Below are 23,227 nucleotides of genomic sequence, written 5' to 3' on the forward strand. Positions count from 1 at the left end.
GCGTGGCGACGGGAGCGTGCCGCTTCGGGCCCGCGATCGTCGATGCGCCAAGCGGATATGCGAGGCTCCAACAATAAGCCGACTCGAATTAAAAGAAGAGAAAAAAAAAAAAAATACGAAGAAATAAGCCGACGCATCGTACTTGCTGCGTCCTCCTTCGTTTCCTGTTGGCAAAAGAAACGCGCGCTCGTTCTCCACGAGAAGCAAAAATAAAAAGAAACGACGACTCCGCGCATATACACTTGCACACCGTCTGATGAGTGAGCTGTAATCCAGCGTGACGGAATCGCAGACTGCGAGAACTTTGGCATGCAATTGGCGTAGTATCATGTAACAATCGACGAAACGTTGTTATACGTGATATATATATATATCATATCATATCATATAATAATATGTCAGTGAAAAGATTTGACCCCGTCCGAAATGTACAACGAGACCTTAGCTCGATTTCTTTTTATATCTCTTCCCGTTATTTTTTTAAGTTTTGTACAGAGTACAGAGAAACCGTGAAATGTAAAATATACATAAGTTTACACATATATATATAAATCTCTCTCTCTTTTTATTCTTCCTTCCTTTCTTGCATTTTTCATGGAGGTGGCAGGAAAATGTGTCGCGTTTCATTGATTAATTCGTGGTACGTAATTATGTTATATATATCTTTCTTATTTTTTTTTTTTTTTTGTTTTTTGGTTGTCAGACAGAAAACATTGAGGGAATACTTACACGATGCGCCGTGGAGCGAGGTGTGTCCCCTAACCGGGCTGACGGTCACAGACTCTTAAACCTGGCCGAATATCCGGTTTAGACAATGCGCCACTCTGGTACTTTGTTTTTCGAACATGCACGCTATACAGTTTTCCGCGTCTCTGCTCGGAGCGCGTACGCGCTCGTCCCGCGTTTCGACGTGTCTCGTTTTCTCGTTTCATTCGGTTTCGAGTCGGTCTCTTTCTCTTTTGTTTCGTTCGCTTCGCTTCTCTAGGCAGCTCACAGCAAGGTTTGGCACACGTGCTTTCGTTTCGCGATCCCTCGCGTCACGAGCCGCGTTCGCCACCCGCGAGTCGCTTCGTCGAGCGTTCCTCTCGCCCGGGAGGAACGTCGGCGAGCGACGGTCAAAAGGCGAGACGTTGCTAGTGCGGCGAGGGGATCAGAGTTCAGACTCGTCAGATAAGAGAGAGAAAAAGGCGTGAACAGTGGCAAAGAGAAGAAAGAGAAGGATCTCGCGATCCTCAGTCGCGGATTCGTCCAAGATCGCTAGCCGATCGATCGCGCTTCCTTTCGGTGAAGGGAAAACGAGAGAGAATTGAAAGAAAAGAAAAGAAGTAGTTTTTCTCCGAGCCAACGTGGACCCTCTCCGATAGAGACGCACGTCGTCGCTTTTTTATTTCCACCCACGAGTGTGTTCGAAAGAAAAACAACAGTGTTCTCGTCTCTCGAGACGTGGCCGACTCGCACCGGCGGCGATGGTACGACACACGATTCGTGTGGAGATACGCGCGAATTTCTGTGTATCGAATTCTGGAAGCGTGTCCGCTTGGAAAAAGTTTAGTCGTAAGTACTAGAAGTGTGGTATAAAATCGTACGATGCAATGGAACAATATAGTAACGTGCCTACGTGTACGACGTGGATCGTGCGAACCATTCAGACGGTCTCACACATCTACGATTAGTATACACGCATCGTCACGTGTTTAAATGACAGACGTTCGAGAGCGGCGCGAGCCACGTCGTATATCGTGAATGCAATCAACAGGTTTCCATACTACTTTGCTTGCATGTAAGCGTAGTCAGCCGAAGGATCAGCGAAAGTCGAATTTAAGTACAAGACAACAAAGTCCGGTCGAACCGGCAAAACGCTACTCAGTTACTCGACAGCGGATTCGACGGAAACGCCGGTTAAAACGTGTCCCTGAACTTGAGCGAGTCTGGGAAATGGTCAGAGAGAAACACCCACGTTCCCTTTTCGAACGAATCTCCCAACGACGGGGACATCCTCGCCTCGACGAGAAACGAACGATCGACGAGTTCGTCTAACGATCGGAACGATTCTCGCCGAGACGAGTCGGACAGAAAGATGTTCCTCGTTCTCGAACAGAGACAGGGACGGGATACGAGAGTGGCAGAGAGCAAGGGATGCAGCGTGCCGCTGGAAACGACGGAGAGACTTCGGTCGATTATTCTATAAGCGATTGCACGCTCTCGACACCGCTGGTGATTGTTCTATCCGAACTGAACGAGAAACTAGAGACCGACAAAGGCTCAAAACTGCTCGTCATGCACGTGGAGCTACGCGTGTTCGTCGAACCGACCGACGGACTAAAAAAATGCTACGTCCAACGACTAGGTCCTAAGAGACGGGGCTGAACCTGTTAAAGGAACGAGCGTCACCAGGTGTCGAGATCCACGAAGGAAGAGAAACAGTTGTCGAGAGAGTCTGTATATGTGTGTGTGTGTGTGTGTATGTGTGTGTGGAAGCGGGTCGAACGAAAGCTGTTCTCTAGTGCTCCGTGTACTCTTCTCGTGTACGTGTCCGTGTACCGGTGCAAAGGGGCGCGTGTACTAAATGGAAATAGGACGCGTGTAACCGTGTAGCTGAGCGGAAAGGAGAAAAAAAAATACGCGACACCCTTGCCTTTTCATTCTTCAAGCTGTCAAGCCACCCGCGCTTCGTTTGCGCGGTGGAAGTGCCGGCACTCGACGTGTAACAAAAATGCAGAGGCCAGGGATTAAATATCGCAGTCCTATGAAACGAAAACGTTGGGGAAAATGGAAAACACACACACAAAGAGAGAGACGAGAGGCGAAAAGAAAGCGTGTTGAAAGCGAAAAAGGGCAATCGACAGCACAGCGACAAACAGGTGGCAACACAGAGAGCGTGTATAAAAAACGCTGTATAAAATAGTGAAATTAAGAGTAAGAGAGAGAGAGAGAGAGAGAAAGAGAAAGAGAAAGAGAGAGAACAGAGAAGCATAAGCTAGAAAGACAGACAGACAGAAAGGAAAAGAAAAGTTCTGTGTACGTGTGCAAGTGTATATCGCGTGTTCGTGTTCGTTACGTTAGTCGAGTATTAATAGTTATGGACAGATACAGATACAGACAGAATACAGAATACAGATACAGACAGACAGAAATAAGAGTTAGCGAAAGTGAGAAGAAAGATAGAGCAGAGAGGAGCGCTTACAGCTTGGTCTGTCGAACTCTTGCTGTAGGGTACTGGTATCAAACGTTCCTGCAACTCGCCACCTATTACCTTCAAGAGCAAAGGATAATATCATGGTTATAACTGGATCGCAACGGAGCAGTTTTTACGCACTCGCGTTTATAGCAGTGCGCCGCTTCTCGAAATGATTTCGTTACAGAGAGATACAAAAAGATAAATAAAAGATACGTTCCCTTGGTCCGCTGAGCCCTTAGGCACCTTTTAACTCCGGGCGAAGCATCAAAGGTAGTTACTTAGATAAAAAACAAACAAAAAATAGTAATAACGTAGCAGCTAAAAAGTGCCTGGACACCCGTCGTTCAAAAGATACTAAGATTCGGCCGAGTATGAAGTGTGTGGAAATAATAATCGAACTGAAAACCCGAGATAGATAAGCGGAAACCGAGGACAGCTCGTTACATGCAACGGAAAATGTAAAAACGTTCTCCGGGTCGGACCCTCGCACGATACATCAACTTGGACGTAAATATAATTCGGCGAATTCCTGTGTCGAGAAAAACAGAAGGCAGAGTCCGAGAGAGAGAGAGAGGTGGCCCATACCTCCGCGCACTTCGAACACGCTCCAACGAGACCTACATACACATCGTACCGTAATCGAAAGTCAAGAAACGAAAGAAGTATACATATATAACAATGACTTTTATTACGTGAACGTATCTTGTAGAGTATTCTGTGGATAAGTGTCGCGAAACGGTGAAACACATTGATCAAGCGTAGTACAGACGTCGGATAGAATATATAAATAGTATATACGTATATATATATCCCACCGCGTGTCACAAGCTCTCAGATAAATAGTTTTTTAAGTAATAGGTAGAACAGTACCGCGCGGTAGTTCCGCTCGTTTCGCATGCCAGAGTACAAATATCGGAATACGGTCGACGACGCGTGGTCCGACCAGAGCTCACACACCGCGGTCGTCCTTAAACGAGATCCGAACGAACGAGACCGGCCTCGTTTCACCTTAAACAATTTGTACTTGGATCGAAAGCATCCGCGATCGACGACCACCCCCGCGAGCTCTGGCCTCGACGAGCCACGCTACGGATTCCACCGCTATAGACGTCTTTTTCAATCGTAAATGTGCAGAAGCTCCAGTGCGGATCGGAACTGGGCCCGATCTTCTCGCGCGAGACAGAGATAGAATAAGATTTCCCTTTCCCGTGAAATAAGATCGATTTACGAGCGAGAGCGGCGAGTTACAAAACACACACGAAGGAGTTGAGATGTCGGGCGAGCGTGAGAGACAAATAATAAAAGTGACAAGCTAACGTGCCGGTGTTCGGAAACCGAGACGCATCTCTCCCGGCTTTTCACCTGCAAGATAAAGTCGCTGGCGCCAGGTGAAAAACCGATTCGATTCAACGACCATCCTTCTTCGGCTCATCGCCTTACGTCTTATCTTTAAGAAAGATTTCAGATATAAAAATTGTTACGAGTATTTTGCACTCTCTTCCTTCGTTCGCGAAGGAACACACCGCGAGTTTGTGCAATAGATAATAGTACGGTCTAACGTAAGCCAAGCGTAAATATAGAAACGATAGAAAAATGCTTTTCTCTGTGTGCATAGACAGCGGGAGTGGCTTTGCCATTTCGATCTCGATCGAAGTAGAACACGTTTTCCAGGCGCGTACCGGAGGCAGCGCGTCTCGCGCCTGGAAACCCGATCGAAATCCAGGACTCCGATCGTTCGTACGCTCGATAGAGAGGGATCGGAATGAAAGCTCGACGTAGAGACAGAGTGGAGAGGCGACCAGTGTCGAGAGTCACGGCTTTTACACGAGGTGCAAGCAGTATATATAAAAAGTGTTATCAGCCAAGTGTTGAGAAAATAAAATCGAATTATTTCTGACACCAGTGTACTATTTGTTTCCTACCCCACTAATACCATCCCACTCGTAACGCTCGCGTTCTCCGACACCGATTCAGACACCTTGTACAGAAGAGTTCTGGCTACGAGGGCGAGTAAAAAAATAGAATCATCTCGACGACAGTCCCAAGTAAATAGTTCGCAATTCTATGTCTTCGGATGGGAAATAGATTCGTACAGAAGTTCCTTTTTACTTTCCATTCCGCGAATCGAGAGACCGACCTTCGTCACGCGCACTCCTTGATCGAGGGACGCGGCGGATTAATCGAACGTTCGATCCCCTGCGTCGCGTTCGTCCTCGCGGAAACTGAGAAGCGTCCCTCGGCGATATCGTCCAACGAATTAAATACACCGATGTATCTACACGTCGCGACGGAATAAAACTCGAAGCTGGTGTACTATGTACAATATCTCGTTTTGAAAGCGGCGGCGCGGGGGATCGACGTCGTCGAACCAAATAATCGCCGCGCCCTCCGCCGATCGGTCCCAATCAAATATTTATAACATTCGGATATAACGTGTCTTAAACTTTATTTTATATAATAACAATAATAATAATAGTAGTAGCTAATAATAATTAAAAATTAATATGTATATTTATATGTATGTATATATAGATACTCCCTACGTGTATCCTTACTTAATCGATAGATCGTTCTCGTTCCGATGCTCGTAACAAATCTGCGTGCGAGTCAGACATAGAAAACGTCTTCTCTCGATCGCAATGGCATTCAGCCGAGAACGAGAGTCCCAACCTGTTGAAACGACGGAATATCAGGGGGGATCGCGAGTGAGAATTCTCGGGCCGAGATCAAAGTTCGCTTTTCAGAGAATCGAACTTCGCCAGGCAGGACCTTTGACAATAAGACAGATCGGAGATAATAACGGGGAACGTCGTTTCCCAAGAAGAATTCGAGCTAGTCGATTCCAGGATAAAAATCCCACGTCTTTGATCGGTCGCAACCGGGAGAGAAGACCTAAAAGAATTTCGCGTACGCCCGACTCATCGGATTCCAGAGGAACACCGCGTGTCGACACACGCGTACCACTGCAATCCAACGAGTCGCACGCATAATATCGTTTTTTACATGTTGCTTTCGTTTCTCGCGCGCAACCCTGGCAGTGGATTATCGGCATTTAAGTCGAGGTGTTTCACAGGGCACACACCCGGTCCGCGAAACGTTTTAAGAGCTTTTACAAAAAAAAAGAAAAAGAAAACAACATTCCGCCTGGGTCGACGGATTAAAAAATAAGTTTCTCGTTCGCTGTCCGAGCGTGAGGTATTCTCGGATCTCGATCACGAATCCCCTTCTCGTGCCGCTGATCGAACGAAGGATGCAGGAGGGAGATCCGAGACTCACGATTAAGTACTTCTCTTTTTTTTTACCGTGATCTCGTTCCGTGCAACGTTGACAAAAGGGAACGAACCGCCCCCTTCGTGTTCACTGTCCCACTTATTCGGAATCCACAGAAACAAAACCGATCGTACAGGGTGCCTAGGAAGTCCTTAGAAATCGTTGATTGTCCATCTGGTGACGTTGTTGCTTAAAACATGAGTATATTTGTCAGTTTGTAATTTCGTTTAATCGGCGAACGATACAATTTTCGATCTGTCTTGAAAAAATTCATTCCGTTACGACCTCGAGGGATCTCGCGATCGGGTTCGCGTCGAGATCGATCGGGCGACCATCGCCTTGGACATGGATCGCTTCATTGTTTGTGACGCTTCAGAACGGGATTCAGACACGACAAGGTTTTTGTATTAGTCACACGTACACATTGACAGACTCCCTTAAGCACCCTGTACGACACGACCGAGTGGACGATGGACAGTGAACATCGACGCGTGTGAGAGAGAGAGAGAGAAAGAGAGAGAGAGGCGTGTTAGAGGACTCGGCGAACGATGAAAGATCAGATGAACAGCCGTAGAGGCCTCGACAGAGGCAAGAAACTGAAGATAAGTACATTCCCCGAGAAGGGTCGACGGATCTTTCGATTCCGTGGACGAAACGAAGTGACAGACAAACAGGCGAATAGTCCTTCTAATTAGAAAACTATCTGCATAACTCCAGATATTCGCAATGAACATTTCTTTTCTTTGAGACACCGTATGTCCCCGACATATGCGTGGTCTGAAAGAAAGAGAAACGGTTTCTCGCGGAGTCACGAGGCTTTTTAATTAGGATTATTCTTCTCTGGTTAGTTACGTGGACGAACAGACAGCGTGTGGAGAGAATAAAAATCAGTCAAGCAAGCAAGCGCTCAAGCCGGACCGACGTGCGAGCGGACGACAGGCGAGTCAGCTCAACGATATCAAGCGTTGTCCGTTTTAATTTCAAACGAAAAAAAAAGAGAACAAAAGACTCCGCGTATATAAAAATGGATGAACGCGAAGAGAGAAAGGGCGAAGCGGATCGGCTTTCGACAGAGGATTTCGAACACCGATCCGATTTTCTGTGCTCCCGAGCGGATCCAGAGCAGGCGTACACTGGACCGCGTTGCGAAGCTCGGACGAGCCTTAAGTACTTGTAGCTCTCTCTCTCTTTCTCTCTCTTTCTTCGAAAATTCGTTTCCGAAGCCCGTGAGACGCGGACGACTGAAAATCTGCAACGTGTACTGCGAACCCTTCCCGAGCCAAGCGTTTACTGCCAAGTGAAATGAACAACTACGCGTCGACTACCACGGGATTCAATTAATTACAGATAAGGACAAGTACTGTTTAAGAGATTAAAACGATTAAAATGCGTATAGTACAGTGAGAAGAATCTGTTCTAGACCGAACGTCGTGAGAGAAGAGAATAGATTGTTCGTCCGTGAATTAAAAAAAAAAAGAACGCTTGTGACGATTTCGTATGAAACAAAAGAAATACACACATACATAGAAAACGAATTGGCAATAATTGTGGCTAGCCGATTCCCTGCGTTCCCCCGACGGAGGAGAGGAATCTGGCGATAGCACAGTTAATTGAGTATCATCTACGACGACCGACGAGTGAGTCGCTTTAAAGAGACGAGGCAACCACGTTTAGAACCCATCACCGCGACCTGACTAAAAGTTCACAGAGAAAAAGAGAGAGAGAGAGAAAGATACAGAGAGAGAAAGGAGAGAGAGAGAAACACACATGAACGTGGAAAGACACAAGATCGTACAAAAAAGGGGAAAAAAAAAAACGAATCAGGCAAGGTGTTAGACGGTAGACAGAAATAATAAAGGAGAGGGTAGGTATACGGAGGTGTTCGGGGCGGGGGTGATGGCGACACGCAAAGCTGCCTTTTTTTAAATGCTGGTCTCATGCACGAGCTTCGTCAATTCCGGCAGGGCCAGATTATTGGAGCTGAGAAGCAGGGAGTTTCCGGTGTTGTTGCTGTTCGACATCTGCGTATGGTTGGGTTGCTGTTGTTGGGCCTGTTGTTGGTTCAGGGCGCTATTGGACGAGGATCTATTGTCATTGGTGGTGTTGTTTAAGGTGGTATTATGATGGTAGTTGTACGCGTTTCCCTGGCCCGCGACGGTCAGCAACAGCGGCGACGTCGAGCTGTTCATCCTGGTGTTCATCATTGTCTGCTCCTCCAGCTTTTGGCCGGCCGATTGGGCTTTGCCGGTCGCGGTGTTCATCTGGGCCGTGTTTGTCGGGTCTTCGTCAATGTATGTGAAGTCGGATAGTGGTCGGGGCCCGGTGTGGCTGCGTGAGCTGCGCATACTGTGTAAGCTGTGTAAACTATGGACAGAGCGACGCTCCTCCAGATCTTCCAGAGTCGACTTGAACGCTCTTATTACTCGAAGCTGCAAAAACAGGGAAGAGGATGTTCTATCAGGAAGCGAGGAGGCAAGCCAGCGACACACAAGCACGTCATGACTCGTTTACTTAAAAAGATCTCTCTTTTCAATTTTCTGTGTGTGTCAATTATCAATGCCTATCTTACTTTCTTTTCGATACTCTCGCTGTAGACTGTGCTTCTCTCTACGTTTTACGGGATATTAAATGAGTTTTATTAGATTTTCTCTTGGTGGTGGCGGCGGTGGTGCTTTATCGTAGGTGTGTGCGTCTGGTATCTTACTTTTCGTGCATGTCTCTGGGCTTCGCCCGGTACTCTTGCGGGGGTGTACGGGCGTGTGATATTTATGAATCTGTACGTGTAGGCGGGTAACAGACGTTACTCGCGATCGTCTCCGGCGTGACCGGTGAACTTGTGCACTTTCGGGCACCCGGTTCTCTTGCGGGAATGGAATCGTGTGACGTGGTGTGACGCGGTACGAATGTGCTCGCGTGTAGATGGACGGTGGTAACGTGCACACACTGACCGGGCTGTTCTCTTCGCCGTGGACCTGGTTGCATTTCACCCGAGTTCAGAGACTCGAACGAGGATCGCGTCGCTGAGACGCCAGGCGTTAAACATGCGCGCATTTCCCTCTTTCTTTTTACTGTGCGTACCTACCGACTATGGCCGAAAGCCGTGGAAACAAAAATCCAGTAAAAAAAAACAAGAACAACTGAAAAACCTACGAGTTCTTTGCTTCGGCCTAACTGTCTTAGACCTCGATCGAGTTTCAAAGTCGTCGTACCGCGTGATCGGTCGTACCGAGTTCGTTAAAACGTCCTGAATCGAGCCAGAGAGTGGAGGATCGCTGGTTTTGATGAAGCGCACGCTTGAACCGCGACCGACGGATTAGGTACATCAAAAATGGGAAGAACAGCGAGCGACGTTTTTATGAAGAGTGACAGTCAAGCGTTTAGAGAGGTGATAGAGTCGGGGAGGGTGTGACAGAGAGAGAGAGAGAGAGAGAGAGAGAGAACGAGCGTGTACGTCGTGAAGAAAAAAGAGAGAAAGAGAGACAGGAGTAGAGAGGAAAAGTTTCACAGATCAGAGAGCATTCCGTAAACATTTTTTACGCGTTCTCTTCCAGTTTCATCGGGGATTCTGCCGTGACCCACGCATATATAATATAGGACTCTTGTCCCCGCGATTTGGACCATCGCCGAGTCCACTACAGGGCGCACCGTGTATCGACCTAATCGTTTGATAATGATCGGGCACCCAAAAAGCCGGCAAGTCGCTCGTGGTGAACCGTGACCACCAGAAGCTTCTGCTTTGACGAGACCCTTTCGTTCGGAGAAAATACGATCTATGACACACAAACCACTGCAAACTCAATTTTTTCTATGAGCAGTCGGGCGCAACGCCGTGTTAGAGATCGGGCAAACACAAAGTCGATGCAAACGTGAGCAAACGCACACTCGCACACTGATTAAACAGGTCGGGCTGTAGTCACCGTTGCCCCGGGATCGTCCGAATTTCATCCACGATATTCTCGTTCATCGTTTCGTACGAGAAACCTCTGATCGAATACATAACACGTAAATATACGAAGTACCACGTAATGAAACGTGGTAAAACAGTGCGTCGAGTCGATCAGAAACTTCCTTAGATTTATTCTTGTTAGTAATACGAAACGACGTACGAAGAAATCGTCAGTGGAAATCGTCGTGATCTCGAGCCAATCATTGTCTTTCTTCTCGTCTTCTAACAGTCGAAGTTTATATCGTAGGAACAGAATGACATAGTATACGGAGGAAATACACGCAGCACACAATCATGTCAGACAGCTAATAAGACTACTAGAAAAAAGAGGGTTGGATGGACGGTGGCCTCGTCCACCGACCGATCCAATCCCGGTACACAAAAACACAGTGTTGTGGCGAAACGTTCACTGTATCCGTTGCTGCCGAGCAATTCGTCGCCCTCCGACGCTAACTCCATCCTCCGAGGATGAATTTCTTTGATCGCTTCTTAATGACGAAAGAAACTCAACGAGGATCTCGTTCGACCGGCCTTTCTGCCGATTCACAATTACAGAGAACGGAAATTTGTTCGCAAGGCGCAGGGGCGATTATCGTATCGAGGGCGACGTTTCGGTCAGCATTGCGTACGTACGTCGACGATCCGTCCTAAGTTGAGTGGCGTACGTAAGGCAGAGAGTAGTCGACGATTACAACGTATCATACTTTTAAACGGCAGGCGATCTACATGAGCTACGTACTTGTTTGTACTCCGACAGGATAAGTGTGGCGGCGAGCAAGACTGCCGCCCCGTTATACCTCAGTCTCCCGAATGGGTTCCGCTGGCTAACAAACCACAAATCATACCATCAGTCTTAATCTCTATCTTCTCAATTATTTGGTTTGTTTTTTAATGTTTTTTTTTTAAAGGCGTGTTGTTTTGCGTCAGTAGTAGTATTCAATCCCTGCGTTACACTTGGGTGATTACGACTTTTGAGTGACTGTTTTCGTCTGTATTCTGTTGCTGCTGGATGTTGGTTGCTCTGAGCCTCTTGTTGCGCCTCGTTAGTCAAGCTTTTCCCAGTTATCGCGGGCCTTCTTCCGAGTTTCTGTAGCCGTGTGTACGCGTGTCACCTTCTTAGCCAAATTGTCACCGTTTAAGATTCTTACTCCCCGAACGACAATTGGACTAAGACTCGACTCGAGGCGTCGCGAATCAAAAGCTCGACAGCGTCGTCAGCCACTCGCTGCATGCAAATTCAGTTTCCATACTCGGTTTAATTACGCACGTACGCACACGCCTCGAGTCGGAATTTTTCGTGTCTGCAATTTTCTGTGTGTCGTGTAAATTGCTGCCAGTTCCTTGTCAGACACGAAATACGAACAGACAGACGATCAGACAAACAGGCAGGCAGACAGACATACAGACAGACGGACGGACTTTGTGCACGTACATCTCGTTTGTTACGCAACAACACACGCACATTTAGACACGCACACGATGCATTGTACATCCATCGTATAAATGTTAATGGTAATACACGACAGCAAGAGCACGCACACTGCCACGAACAAACAAAGAGATATATATATATATATAGATAGATATATAAAAAAAAAGGATCAGCCAACGGAATTGAGTCCACAAGCTGGACGCGAGACAAATTTCACCGTGTCCGATGGACCACGTTTGAAAAGCTGTATGACTCGTTATCATAGTTTCAGATAACGGTGAAGTTCAACTCGCGGACCAACTTCAATTTCCGTTCACCCACAAGTGACAAACAACACAGGATGCAGAGAGTGTCGGTCTGTGGTTTTGTTAGTCGGTTTTTGACACTGTTTGCCCGTGTACGTATACACATACACTATGTATGATTCCTGCCCGCGAGTTGTTGCATGCAGAGTTTCATACGCATAGCAGGCGTACAATGTACTCCGAGGCTGCTCTATCGTTTACAAAACAAAATCGCAGGTGCATATCTCTGTATCACGAAAGCATCCGCAAAGAGAGAGTGCCTGTGCCCGTGAATCATCTCTTTTTTCAGCTTTGCTCCGTCTCGGGACGGTGGTACGTCGGTGAGATCGACGACAACGTTTAAAACAACGGCTCGTTCCATTAGTTTAATCGTGGGTGTGGTAACACATCGGAATGACACGGTGCCTTCAATTTCAGAGGTTCTCAATTTGTTTGCCGGTGCCCCATTTGTTTCAAGGGCATCTCTCAGTTATCGAGGAGTTGAAAAATTTGTTGGAAACGAGCGAAGCGAAGAATGTTCTTGACACATTGATCACGGATCACCGATCTCTATAGAACGCTCGACAGTCGGTGTGTACCGAGAATTTTTTATTTTTCAAATACCTCGCAGTTATTAGAGGAAGTGAATCGTTTTTGATTCATCTGGATATCTCCAACCGTTCCGGAGATACAGGATTCTAGAGCTTAGATTTGGTTCTGAGTAGATCAATGACCTCTCAGCTGGCTGTCTAGACCGGTGAGTCTAAATTATGACTCTGACGCGACGATATCCCCGGAACCAGAAGTCGGATGACTGGAAGCTTTTCTACTTCGGACATCGAAAGTTTCATTCATCCATCGTTATTTGCTACGAAGTTATGGACTGTCAAACTTTTACTTTTCTTCTCTTCCGTTTACTGTAACGCGGCAGAACTTCTGATCTCGAGAGCGATAACATTTAAAGAGACCAAGCGGTATGTATTCTGAGGTGTCTCGTCTTTTACGAGCTACGAGGAGGACGTCGAATATGTATTAGTGAAATATTGGTGTGACGGAAAAACCAATATCATATACTCTCCGTTATTTACTCGCTGTGTTGAGAAGCGAACCATGCCAGTGCGCTATCCAGCGTTCTGTAGAGATCGGTACCATGTGTAGATCGTTGATTAAAAATATATATATATAAATATACTTGAAGCGAGACAAAATATAACGTCTACTTCCACAGCAGAAGCACAGTATAAAAAAGAACAGGAGGTTCTGTCGAAAAGTGTACTGATGATTGACTCTTGCGATGGAGAAAATCTCGGGAAAATAAAAAAAAACATTTTTCTCAAAATTTCGAAAAATGCTTCAAATAAAAATTAGGGCACTGGAGTCCTCTACAAGAAAGATTTTATGCATTTTTTCTTCTAACTTTAATATTTAATGGGTTACATATGATTATATGGCATTTTATTGATGTTGATAAAATCCGACCATCCCAGCGTCGAAACCGCGAACTTTTCGAAAAAAATTTCGTTTTTCCTCAATAACTTCTAAACCCTTAGAGATACGGGAAAATTGCATAGGACCTTTCTTGTAGAGGACGACGAGATCTACAATTTCCGTACAAAAACTTTTCGCTAGCATCAATAGTTTACGAGTTATTGACGAAAAACGAAAAAACAGTTTTTTGCAAATTACTCGTAAACTATTAGAGCTAACGAAGAAATTTTATATGGAAATTGTAGGTCTCGTCGTCCTCTACAAAAAAGGTCTGATGCAATTTTCCCGTACGTCCAACGGTTTCGAAGTTATTGGCAAAAAACGAAAATTTCGCAAAATCTGAAGGGGTACCCCTTGGAAAAATCTCGAAAAAAATGAAAAATTTTTTTTTGTCAAAATTTCGTAAAATACTTCAAATAGAAGTTCTAGGTACTAATATTACCTACAAAAAAGGTCAATAACGAGTGAAGCTAGAAGGAAATTGCATAGGATGCTTTTTGTATCTGACAATTACAGCTACACACTATCGAGTCTGTTTAAGATCTCGTAATGTACTGTTCTTTCTTATACCGTGGCAGAAGATCGTAAAAAGAAAATAAATGAAAACGTTTATCTCCACATTGAGAGGTACATTTTCTTTATACCTATGCCCGACAAATAAATGAACGTAATGTAAACGATACGTCAGAAGCAGACAGCGAAAACACGTACAAATTCATTCTCAATGCTCAGAAAATCTTTGTATCGTAAGTGATCGTTGAATCGTTTGATAAAACACCATGTATTATGTATAGAAACTGAAAGATCCCTCAGAAATAATAATCCAGAGAATGTCTCGAGGATCGATTTAAAAAAAAAAAGAAGAGAAATCTGTGAGAATAGATGTTCTCGTGAAAAGTAAACGAAGACAGTGTCTCGAACGAAAACGATATAAACGAAAAGGTAACTGAAAATAAGAGATTGCGTATATACACGTATATACGGGCAATTTGTATACGTACATACATACGCTCAGACGTGCATGCAACACCTTAAGAACAAAAAGAAAAAAAAAGATGGGAGGACGAATTGAATGGGGAGGAATAAAACACAGGAAGAGGCAGTCGTGAGGATTCTTCCAAGTCTATCATTGTACTTGGCGTCGATTATACTAAGTAAATTCTGTATCAGGTGTTATATGTTAATTACACGTGGTCGAAGAGGGAGAGACGTTTGATGATCAAACGTAGGGAAGGAATCGTATGCCTCTTTTTTGTATAAAAATAAAAATACATCAGCAGGATCGAACGAAGCGAATAGAAGCTCGCAAAGAGAATTGCGATGAAACGAAACGGAGAAAATTGATGTAGAAGTCAAAGAGGCGGAGGGGTGGGTCTGGTTTACATTGCGTTAAGTAGACGAATACGTTTCATCTAAATAACTTGGTCGTCTGACGATCGGCGAATGTAAACCAAACGCCGGAGGGAGGAAGGGAGAAGAGGATGGGCGAAAAATTAGAGCGTACCTCCCAAGTTTTTGAAACGAAAGTTAGATAACAGTAATTAAAGTGAAAGGCGTGGGTGAGAGACAGAGGAGTACGAGGTAAGTACGTCAAACAGAAAGCGCCAGTAAGAAGGAACGAAAAACTCAAACCGGTTAATGAGAAATACAAAACCATCGAACATAAATGATTATATATATATATATATAAAAAGAAAGAGTAAATTCGGTAATCGTAATATAAAGAATTAATATTCAAGAACGGTCAAACAGTGCGGAGATTGGACTTGCGGACTAACCATATAGTAATCCTGAGAGGGGGATCTGCCTGTCACAGATACATTCTGCACCAGAGTTCTATTGCTCGTCTGAAAGTAGGTAGTACACATTCAATTTACATGATTAGCTTCACTTGGGAATGCGGTGTCTATTTTAGTTTTGTTTAGTCATTTGTCGTTGTTCTCTCATCGAGATACGCAGACGCGCGTGGCGCGTTTCACTGTTTCTCTTTGATCACCGTGCTGGATAAAGAGTGTAGCGTTACCAGTAAGAGTAAGAAGAAAGGAAATAAGAGAGAAAGCGAAGTATAAGTCAACAGAATAAAGAAAGTGGAGATATATCGTATCGGTCCTGGGGAACCCAAGTTCCACGCTTTAACTCCTCTCGCCGTGCGACCGTACGGTTCCTGCACCGAGGATCGTTTCATCGATAACGTTCCCGTTCCGAACGAGGACGTCACCGGTGAAACGAGGATCGATAACTTTGAATCGCATGTTCGTAAGCGACCTCGATAATAAAATACGTGATCGGTGACGTGATCGCGAGGGTGTAGAACGGATCTACACGCGATCGCGAGCCGCGGTTTGGTCAAGTATGCGCTAGCTTCATCAGACATTTTGGTAACCAGTTTAGAGATGAACGAAAAAATGCGAAATAAAAGGGAACGGAAAAACGCGAGAGGCGTCGTCGACGAGGAATGGCTGCTTGCTTGTCCTTTCCGACTCTCGCTCGAGCATCGATTCCTTAATTCTTGAAAAAGAGCTCGCAAACTGTCCAGACCTGACACCTTCGTTCGAACGACTAAACAGGTCTGTCGCTGTACCGTCTACCGGTTTTTTTTACATCGGAACGATTCCCTTCGCGTTACGTCCCTCGTTTACTTCACTCCCCGAGTTTCGAGTCATTGGTCCGTGAAATCGGGGGCTAATTTCGTTCTTCTACATCGAGCAAACCGACGACTAGCCGTCTAAACGCCTACGCGTTCGGGTTCTAGGGTACCCGAACGATCACTGAAGCTGACACAAGCTGGAGAGGTCTACCATAGCCGTCTACGCCCTACAGTAAATAGTGTCCCTTGATTAGCTAAAGTGGAATCACCGGAATCTATCGATGGTTCAACGAGATCTAAAATACCCAACGTCTACTTTGGCCGAGTAACACCGGTACTCTGCACCGGTTCGCACAATTTTTATTGTTCATCTCGACACTTGCTCGTCAAAAGGAGCAATTAACCCTTTATAAGTCTGTCGGTGCAACGAGATATATCTTATAAAGGGTTAAGAAGTAACCGCGGCATCCAAAAGGTTGCGAGAAGCTGGTCGAGCTTCAGAAAGACCCCAGACGCGATGAATGAGCTATCGTTGGAAACGGGGAAACGACCTGAAGAGGATCGACCAGGTCGAGGTATGCGTATCGAAGTTGCACGGCTCTCCAGCTTCGCTTGGTCGTCGGAGCTTTCTTTCTTTCTGTGGTAGAACGCAGGACGCGGTGTTGCAAGATCGAGAGGATCGATAAAACGCAATAATAAGGTACGCATCGTCGAGGTAACACGGCAAAGAACTCAAATGAAAATGCAAACCAAGGTAAACAACGATTGTTGAACGTAAAGAACCAAATGAGACTGATCGAAGGACGTATTCATGTTCGCATAGTATATAGAGAACGCACGAATATATTAGCTTGTCGAATGTGCGGGATCGAGCCGATGCCCGTCAACGATTTCCCCCTCGGATAACTGACCAGAGGATCCTGGAGGTGAAGGCCGAGCGATCGCGCTGTTCGATCTCGTTCGTTGCAGATGATTAAAAGGAAATAATAAAACGACGTCTTCGATCTTCCCCTCCCTGTTCCTCTGGTCCTGACCGCGAGAGGGTCGTCGACGGCGCGAGCTGATCGCACGCGAAGGCTCAAAATAAGAGAACGACTTGTTGCTGCGATGATATGGTATATAACGGGCGTTGTAAACACAGTATAGACGGTATCGAAGTACGGGCAGCCAGCGGGGGCTGCCGGTCGAAGCGAGTTCGACGGGAGGGATGATGATCGCACGCGACTCTCTTTCGTCGATGAAAAAAAAGTCCCGCGCGTTTGTATCTTCTTCTCGTTTGCGAAATTTCTTAATCCCGGGAAATGGGAGGGGCGGGGGACCCGATAGAACGGCGACGTTCGAGTGATGCCATGAGAGTGAGAGAGATAGGGATAGTTACCTGTGTCTGTAGTCGTGTTAGACCACGGATCCATAGAATTTGTCCTGCGCGCGGCTTTTTATCCGAGTCAGGGTCGAATTTCTCATCTCCGAGATTGATCGCACCGATATCATCCGGCTGGCCGCGGCCCCATCTGTTTTTAAAAAACATGAAACCAATTCTTCATCACTCGATCCCTGTTACACATTGTCTATAATCAAAGTAGATTGGTTTTTTTTTCTTAAGAGGGAGATTTTGATTCTTTCTTTGTTTTTTTTTTTTTATTTTCTGAATTGATGACGCGTAGAGCCGGCTCCTCGACGCACTGCACCAACAAATTTTATACGGTTACTCCCCTCGCTCCTTAACTTGGACACCTAATCGCGGTACCTCTCGAAACGACGTCGACGATGCTGGCAATTTTTTCAGTTCCGTTAACGGTGGTCGGAGATGGTCGAGAAAGGAAAGCAGACGGACAGAAAGAGAGAGAGAAAGAGAAAAGCGTTCGCTGGTCGTTTCCGATCGATTCTTCGTAGATCGAAAACAGCCAGCGTACGCGTACGAACACACAAGAGAGAGAGAAAGAGAGACAGAGAGATGTAAGTAATGAGCCAACGAACGAGGGGATGCGATATGTGAGGTGGTGCAATGCGAACGAAGCGAGCGATAAATCTGTCGATGGAGAACGACTGTGTAACATATGCGTGTGTGCGTGTTTTGTATGACGTGTATGGCGATGAAAGAGATACTTTTGTACTGGGAGAAACGATGAACTGAACCGGCGAAAAGAAACGGAAACGCGACGAAAGAAAACGTAATGACGGTGAGGAGGAGAGGGTTCGAATGATTCTCTTGAAAAGAAAAAATAATTATCCTAAGGGGAAGACGCGCGTGATCTGATACAATTCGGGGGACCGGGTGTGTGACATCATAATGTATATACATTTCCCCTTCTCCTCTGGACAGGTTCCTCTTTATTATTTTGTTATCGGTCGGTTTTACTTCAGTTTTCCCTCGGCTACGTGTTACAAGGCCGATCGCTCGCTTAAACCGCGAGATCCTCTCCCTTACCTGTGTCAGGAGGGTACGATTCTCGTTAAGTGACAAAAGCTCAAGAAAAAACCGCAACTACTTTCTCTATTTTGTCCTACGACGAGTGGCTCGTTAGAAGCTTTAACAAGCGAATGCAGAGAAGATTAATAATTGTTAAAAAGGTTTGCGAGAGCCCCGCGTGTTACGTACACTTTCGTTTAGTCATAATTATGTCGCTTCGGACCAGGACGACCACACAGAAAAGCACCCCACGATATATGCGCACATCACGTATCCTGCTTAACCATACGCGTGCCTCGTTTTAGATTTCCAAATCGTTAGTGCGCTCGACGCGAGAGCAGCGAAAATTGCTCCCGATTCGCGAGAGACAACCCGGGACTCGCGGATCGGGAGGCAATCCTAAGCGGACAGAGAGAAAGAGATGCAGAGAATTGGAAAGAAAACCAGTTCAGAAGGAGAAAGTTTCGGCTCCGTGCGTGTAATGGACAGAGAGAGAAAGAGAGACAGAGATAGAGATGGGAGAGGAAACGAAACTAGAGACGAGAGACAGACAAACAGACAGACGGGGTGGGTACAGATATCACATATAAATGTACAGACAGAAGTAGAAACAGACGGATAGACAGAAAGAAAGAAAGAAAGACGGTTAAAATAGTTGTAAAAAAACTCTGTCGAAAGAGCAGAGTCGTAAAACAGCTCCAGCGAGAGAGCGTAAGTAGTAGCAGTAGTAAATAGTAGTAATAGTAATAGTAATAGTAATAGTAATAGTAATAGTAATAGTAATAGCAGTAGTAGTAGTAGTAGTGGTAGTAGTAGTAGTAGTAGTGGTGGTGGTAGTGGTGGTGGTGGTGATTAAAAAAGTGCTAAGCGCAAAAGTTACCACAGTTTCTGTTAACGATAACGCAGAGCCGTTCTCGCGGCTCTCTAAGGATCGCCAGATCAGAAACTAAAATCGTGGAACTTGAACTCGGTTGAAGCGCGCCACCGAGATCCCTCGCAGCAAATAGAAAACGTAAACACATTGTAGAGATTAAGTCGTGTCGAATATTCGGATGTCGTGAAACGAGTATAGTGAATTAATCGGGACGACGTTCTCTATTTCAATTGTTATTCACTTTTGTGTTTGCACACAAACAAGTACGTAGACGTCGGAGAAGGGTCTTCAGAGTCATGCAACGACTAAGCCTAATGGTGTGTCTAGGCTCCTGGACGTGGGAACGGGCAACAGTTTCGACAAGCGAACCGGAAGCTCGTTCCCATAAATCTACGTGCTTCAGCGTCGCAACTGATATACGTGTCAAACTTTAACCGATATAACAGTTGCCGTAACGTTTCGAACGCGGGGACACGTAGTATCCGTTAGGACGCCGCGGCACACTTGTACCAAATGGTCCGCGCCTTGGAACGTTCAAAGTTTCTCGGTCGAAGCGAACCCTGAACGTTTCGTTCGGTCGGCCAGCACTAACAAAAGTTACAAAGAGGGGAGCGAGGGAACAGCTGAGCACGCGCGATCATTCTAAGTGTGTCCCAATTCGTTTGGATTTTTATTCATCCGGGCGTCTAGGGAGCATGCTACGTAAAGCGATACGCTAACGCACGTGTCTACGCCTGGCTTAACGCGTACGCACTGTTCTCTCGATCGTAGTTCGATCGATCGTCAAAAAAAAATTAAAAAAAACGAAATAACAGCGTGTACGCGAATTTAAGACGGACGTACCACGTGCGGTGGGGCGTGAGAGACAATATGAACGGGCAAAAAGCAATAGAAAGAGGACTCGTAATAAGCGAGAACATAAACCAAACAGAAGCGCTACGGTTAATACAACTACCAATATAATGATAATAATCATAATAATAATTAATTGTAATATCGATGCGAGTTCCATGATGCATGCCTCCCTTCTATTACACCTTCACACGATACCGATTACGATAATACTTATCTTTTCGAATGGTATCGTCTTTTCGATGTTGCTACACTCGTATGTTATCAACAATGGACGACAGTTGTATAAAACGGAATGTACCGCACCCTCGTTGTGTCTCAACAACAACAGCGCAATGCATTCGTATACACCCATCTACCATCGGCGGAAGATTATAGAAACTTTTATTTGATACAATGTTAAAGGTTCATGCATAGGCGACTGTAGTATCGTGTACCAGGAAAGTCTCGATAAAAGCTACGATCCCGTGCTGACCAACTCGTAATCACGGCCTCAATGATTACGCTTCGGCAGCGTGTTAATTGTTCCCAAAGCTTTCTCTCGTGAGATCTCGTTAAGTTTTATGCAACGCGTTCCTGTCGCGTCGCACAATGCAAGAAAGCAAGAAAATGCTACACTCCTGTTTCCCATGTCTTACATTCTCTGTTAGCGATGCGTGCAACTCGGTTCGGACAATTCATAGCTCCAAGATGCTTGTATAATTTTCGGAGAACGATACGTGTTACGCGAACCGAACGTTCGTAAAAAGCAAACAATAGAACGTACAGTAGAAAAAAAAAAGAAAGAGAAACTGAAGAGAGGCAAAAAGGAAACAACAAAATGTACCGCGAGATATTTTCGAAACACACGGGCGTTTCAAGCTGCGCCCGCTTAAACAGAACAGAAGTATCTCTCATCGTTTAAACGCTAGAAGAAATTGTAATAATTCTCTTCGTAATTATTTTTCGGTACGTGAATATATGTTGGTTGTGTAACTTACGAAAAGATTTTAGGAATCTTGCGCGTAGGAATAGTCGTAATTACTTGGCCCCACAATAGAGTGCCGATCCCGAAGAACAGGCACCACATCCATTGTTCTAATGTGAGAGCTTTCGTGCTGAACGCCATTTTACCGTACTGTATGATAACTACCTAGAAAACAAAACAGAAACGACCAATTCCGATCGTGTCGACAAAAATCACAGAGTCTCGATGCCGTGTCCAAGGGCAAACAGGATTTGGCCTCGCTTTTCCCCGTTTGCAACTGGAACTAACTTCCGCGTAGTTATCGCGCGAGGCGCAAATTCGAAAGCGCGATCTCTAATTATCACGTCCTTGGTTGGTTCGCGCGCGTTAAGACGGAGGTGAGTAAAAGGTAGGAAGAGCGATTTACCTGCGATAGACACGTCACGATCCAGATAGAATAAAAGATGGGGTTGGTGAATATTCCTTGGAAGACATTACGCTGACCATGGATTTTCCTGGCGTTAAATTCGTTGAAAAGAGTCATCATAACGAACGTGTTGAAGATGACGGTGAAGTGCTGCGTTGGACCGCCGCCAGCCTCCGCGACTCCCCGGCCCGTTTCGATGTCGAGCATCTTATCACCTATCGATCACACACACGAGTTTCGCAGCATTAAACGGACGTGACTCCTCTTCGATCTCGGTCATCTCGAAATCCAAAAAGAGAAACCGCGCTCTCCTCCACCTCCCAGCACTGGACGTACTCGATCAAACGCACACTATCCACACCGTTCTTTCTTCGTTTTGGATTCAAGATGACCAGGGGGGGGGGGGGCTGAGAGAGGTTGGAAGGGAACGGGTGTGTGTGTTTTTGTGTGCGTCTGTGACAGCGATAATTACCAACGAAAAGAAGCATAAAAATAACGGTCAACTGATAGACAGCCTGGCCGAGGATGTTCTTCATCATCGTCCTGGAGATAAGCGGCTTCGTGCGACCGTACGGTTTACGAAGCAGTAGATCGTGCGTAGGCATTTCGGTGGCCAATGCTAGCGACGCTAACGTGTCCATGATCAAGTTCACCCACAACATCTGCACCGCTTTAAGGGGTGAGTCCTGCACGGCACACGCTCCGATAAAAGCAACTATAACAGCGACGATATTGACGGTCAGCTGAAATTGCAAGAACTTCGCTATACTATCGTAGACGTTTCTACCCCACATAACCGCCTTCACGATCGACGAGAAATTATCGTCCGTTAAAATGATATCGGAAGCCTCCTTGGCGACGTCGGTACCGGCGATGCCCATGGCAAAACCGACGTCGGCCTTCTTCAACGCGGGACCGTCGTTCGTACCGTCGCCGGTTACGGCGACCACCTCGCGACTCGTGGTCGCTTTACTTTCGATTATTCCCTTAACGAGCGTGTATTTGTCCGTCGGCGACGACCTAGCCAACACCCTCAACCTCGGCCACACTTTGTCCAACAGGTGCTGCTGTACCTCCCCGTTGCTGTCCCGTATCCTCCTGTTGAACTCTTTACCCTCGAGGATCAGGAAGTCCTCGTTCGGCTTCAGGATGCCGCATTTCATGGCGATCGAACGCGCGGTGTTTATGTTGTCGCCGGTGACCATGCGGACGGTGATACCGGCCTTCTGACACCTCCGGATCGCGTCTGGCACCTCGGGACGTACCGGGTCCTCGATGCCGACGATGCACAGACACGTCAAGTTGTTCACGATGTTCTCCTCGTCGTCCCAATTCGGATCGTTGTCGATGTGAACCTGGTTGATCTCGGCCTTGCCAGGGACGAAGTCGCGGTACGCGATGGAGATCGTGCGCAGACCGTCGCACGCCATCGGCTCGATCACGTTCTTCACCAGCCGCTCCTGCATGTCTCGGGTAAATTTCTCCAAATGACCATCGCGACCGTATATAAAGGCACATCTGTCGAACACACAA

The 23,227-nt window shown here is 46.1% G+C and overlaps 1 protein-coding gene across 15 annotated transcripts in view; it reads right to left on the minus strand.

Annotated features, from left to right (window-relative positions):
* The window catches only part of PMCA (plasma membrane calcium-transporting ATPase 3), a 55,499-nt gene that overhangs the window by 7,472 nt on the left and 24,800 nt on the right, over positions 1–23,227 (minus strand). For 9 of the 15 annotated variants that reach the window (XM_026817914.1, XM_026817913.1, XM_026817911.1 and 6 more), the window contains 5 exons: positions 22,167–23,212; positions 21,695–21,909; positions 21,302–21,453; positions 17,564–17,696; positions 6,653–8,877 (listed from right to left, as the gene is read on the minus strand). In XM_026817914.1, the coding sequence (XP_026673715.1) occupies positions 8,371–8,877; positions 17,564–17,696; positions 21,302–21,453; positions 21,695–21,909; positions 22,167–23,212 (2,053 nt within the window). In that variant the 3' untranslated portion in view covers positions 6,653–8,370. Of the gene's footprint in view, positions 1–1,326; positions 3,254–6,652; positions 8,878–11,133; positions 11,219–15,376; positions 15,446–17,563; positions 17,697–21,301; positions 21,454–21,694; positions 21,910–22,166; positions 23,213–23,227 lie in introns of those variants that run through there. The other 6 variants (XR_003389820.1, XM_026817919.1, XM_026817915.1 and 3 more) reach the window with 6 other exon arrangements.

Source organism: Ceratina calcarata, unplaced genomic scaffold, assembly GCF_001652005.2.
Source record: "Ceratina calcarata isolate Rehan_Ccalc_2016 unplaced genomic scaffold, ASM165200v1 scaffold71, whole genome shotgun sequence".
In the NCBI taxonomy this organism is placed as follows: Eukaryota; Metazoa; Arthropoda; class Insecta; order Hymenoptera; family Apidae; genus Ceratina; species Ceratina calcarata.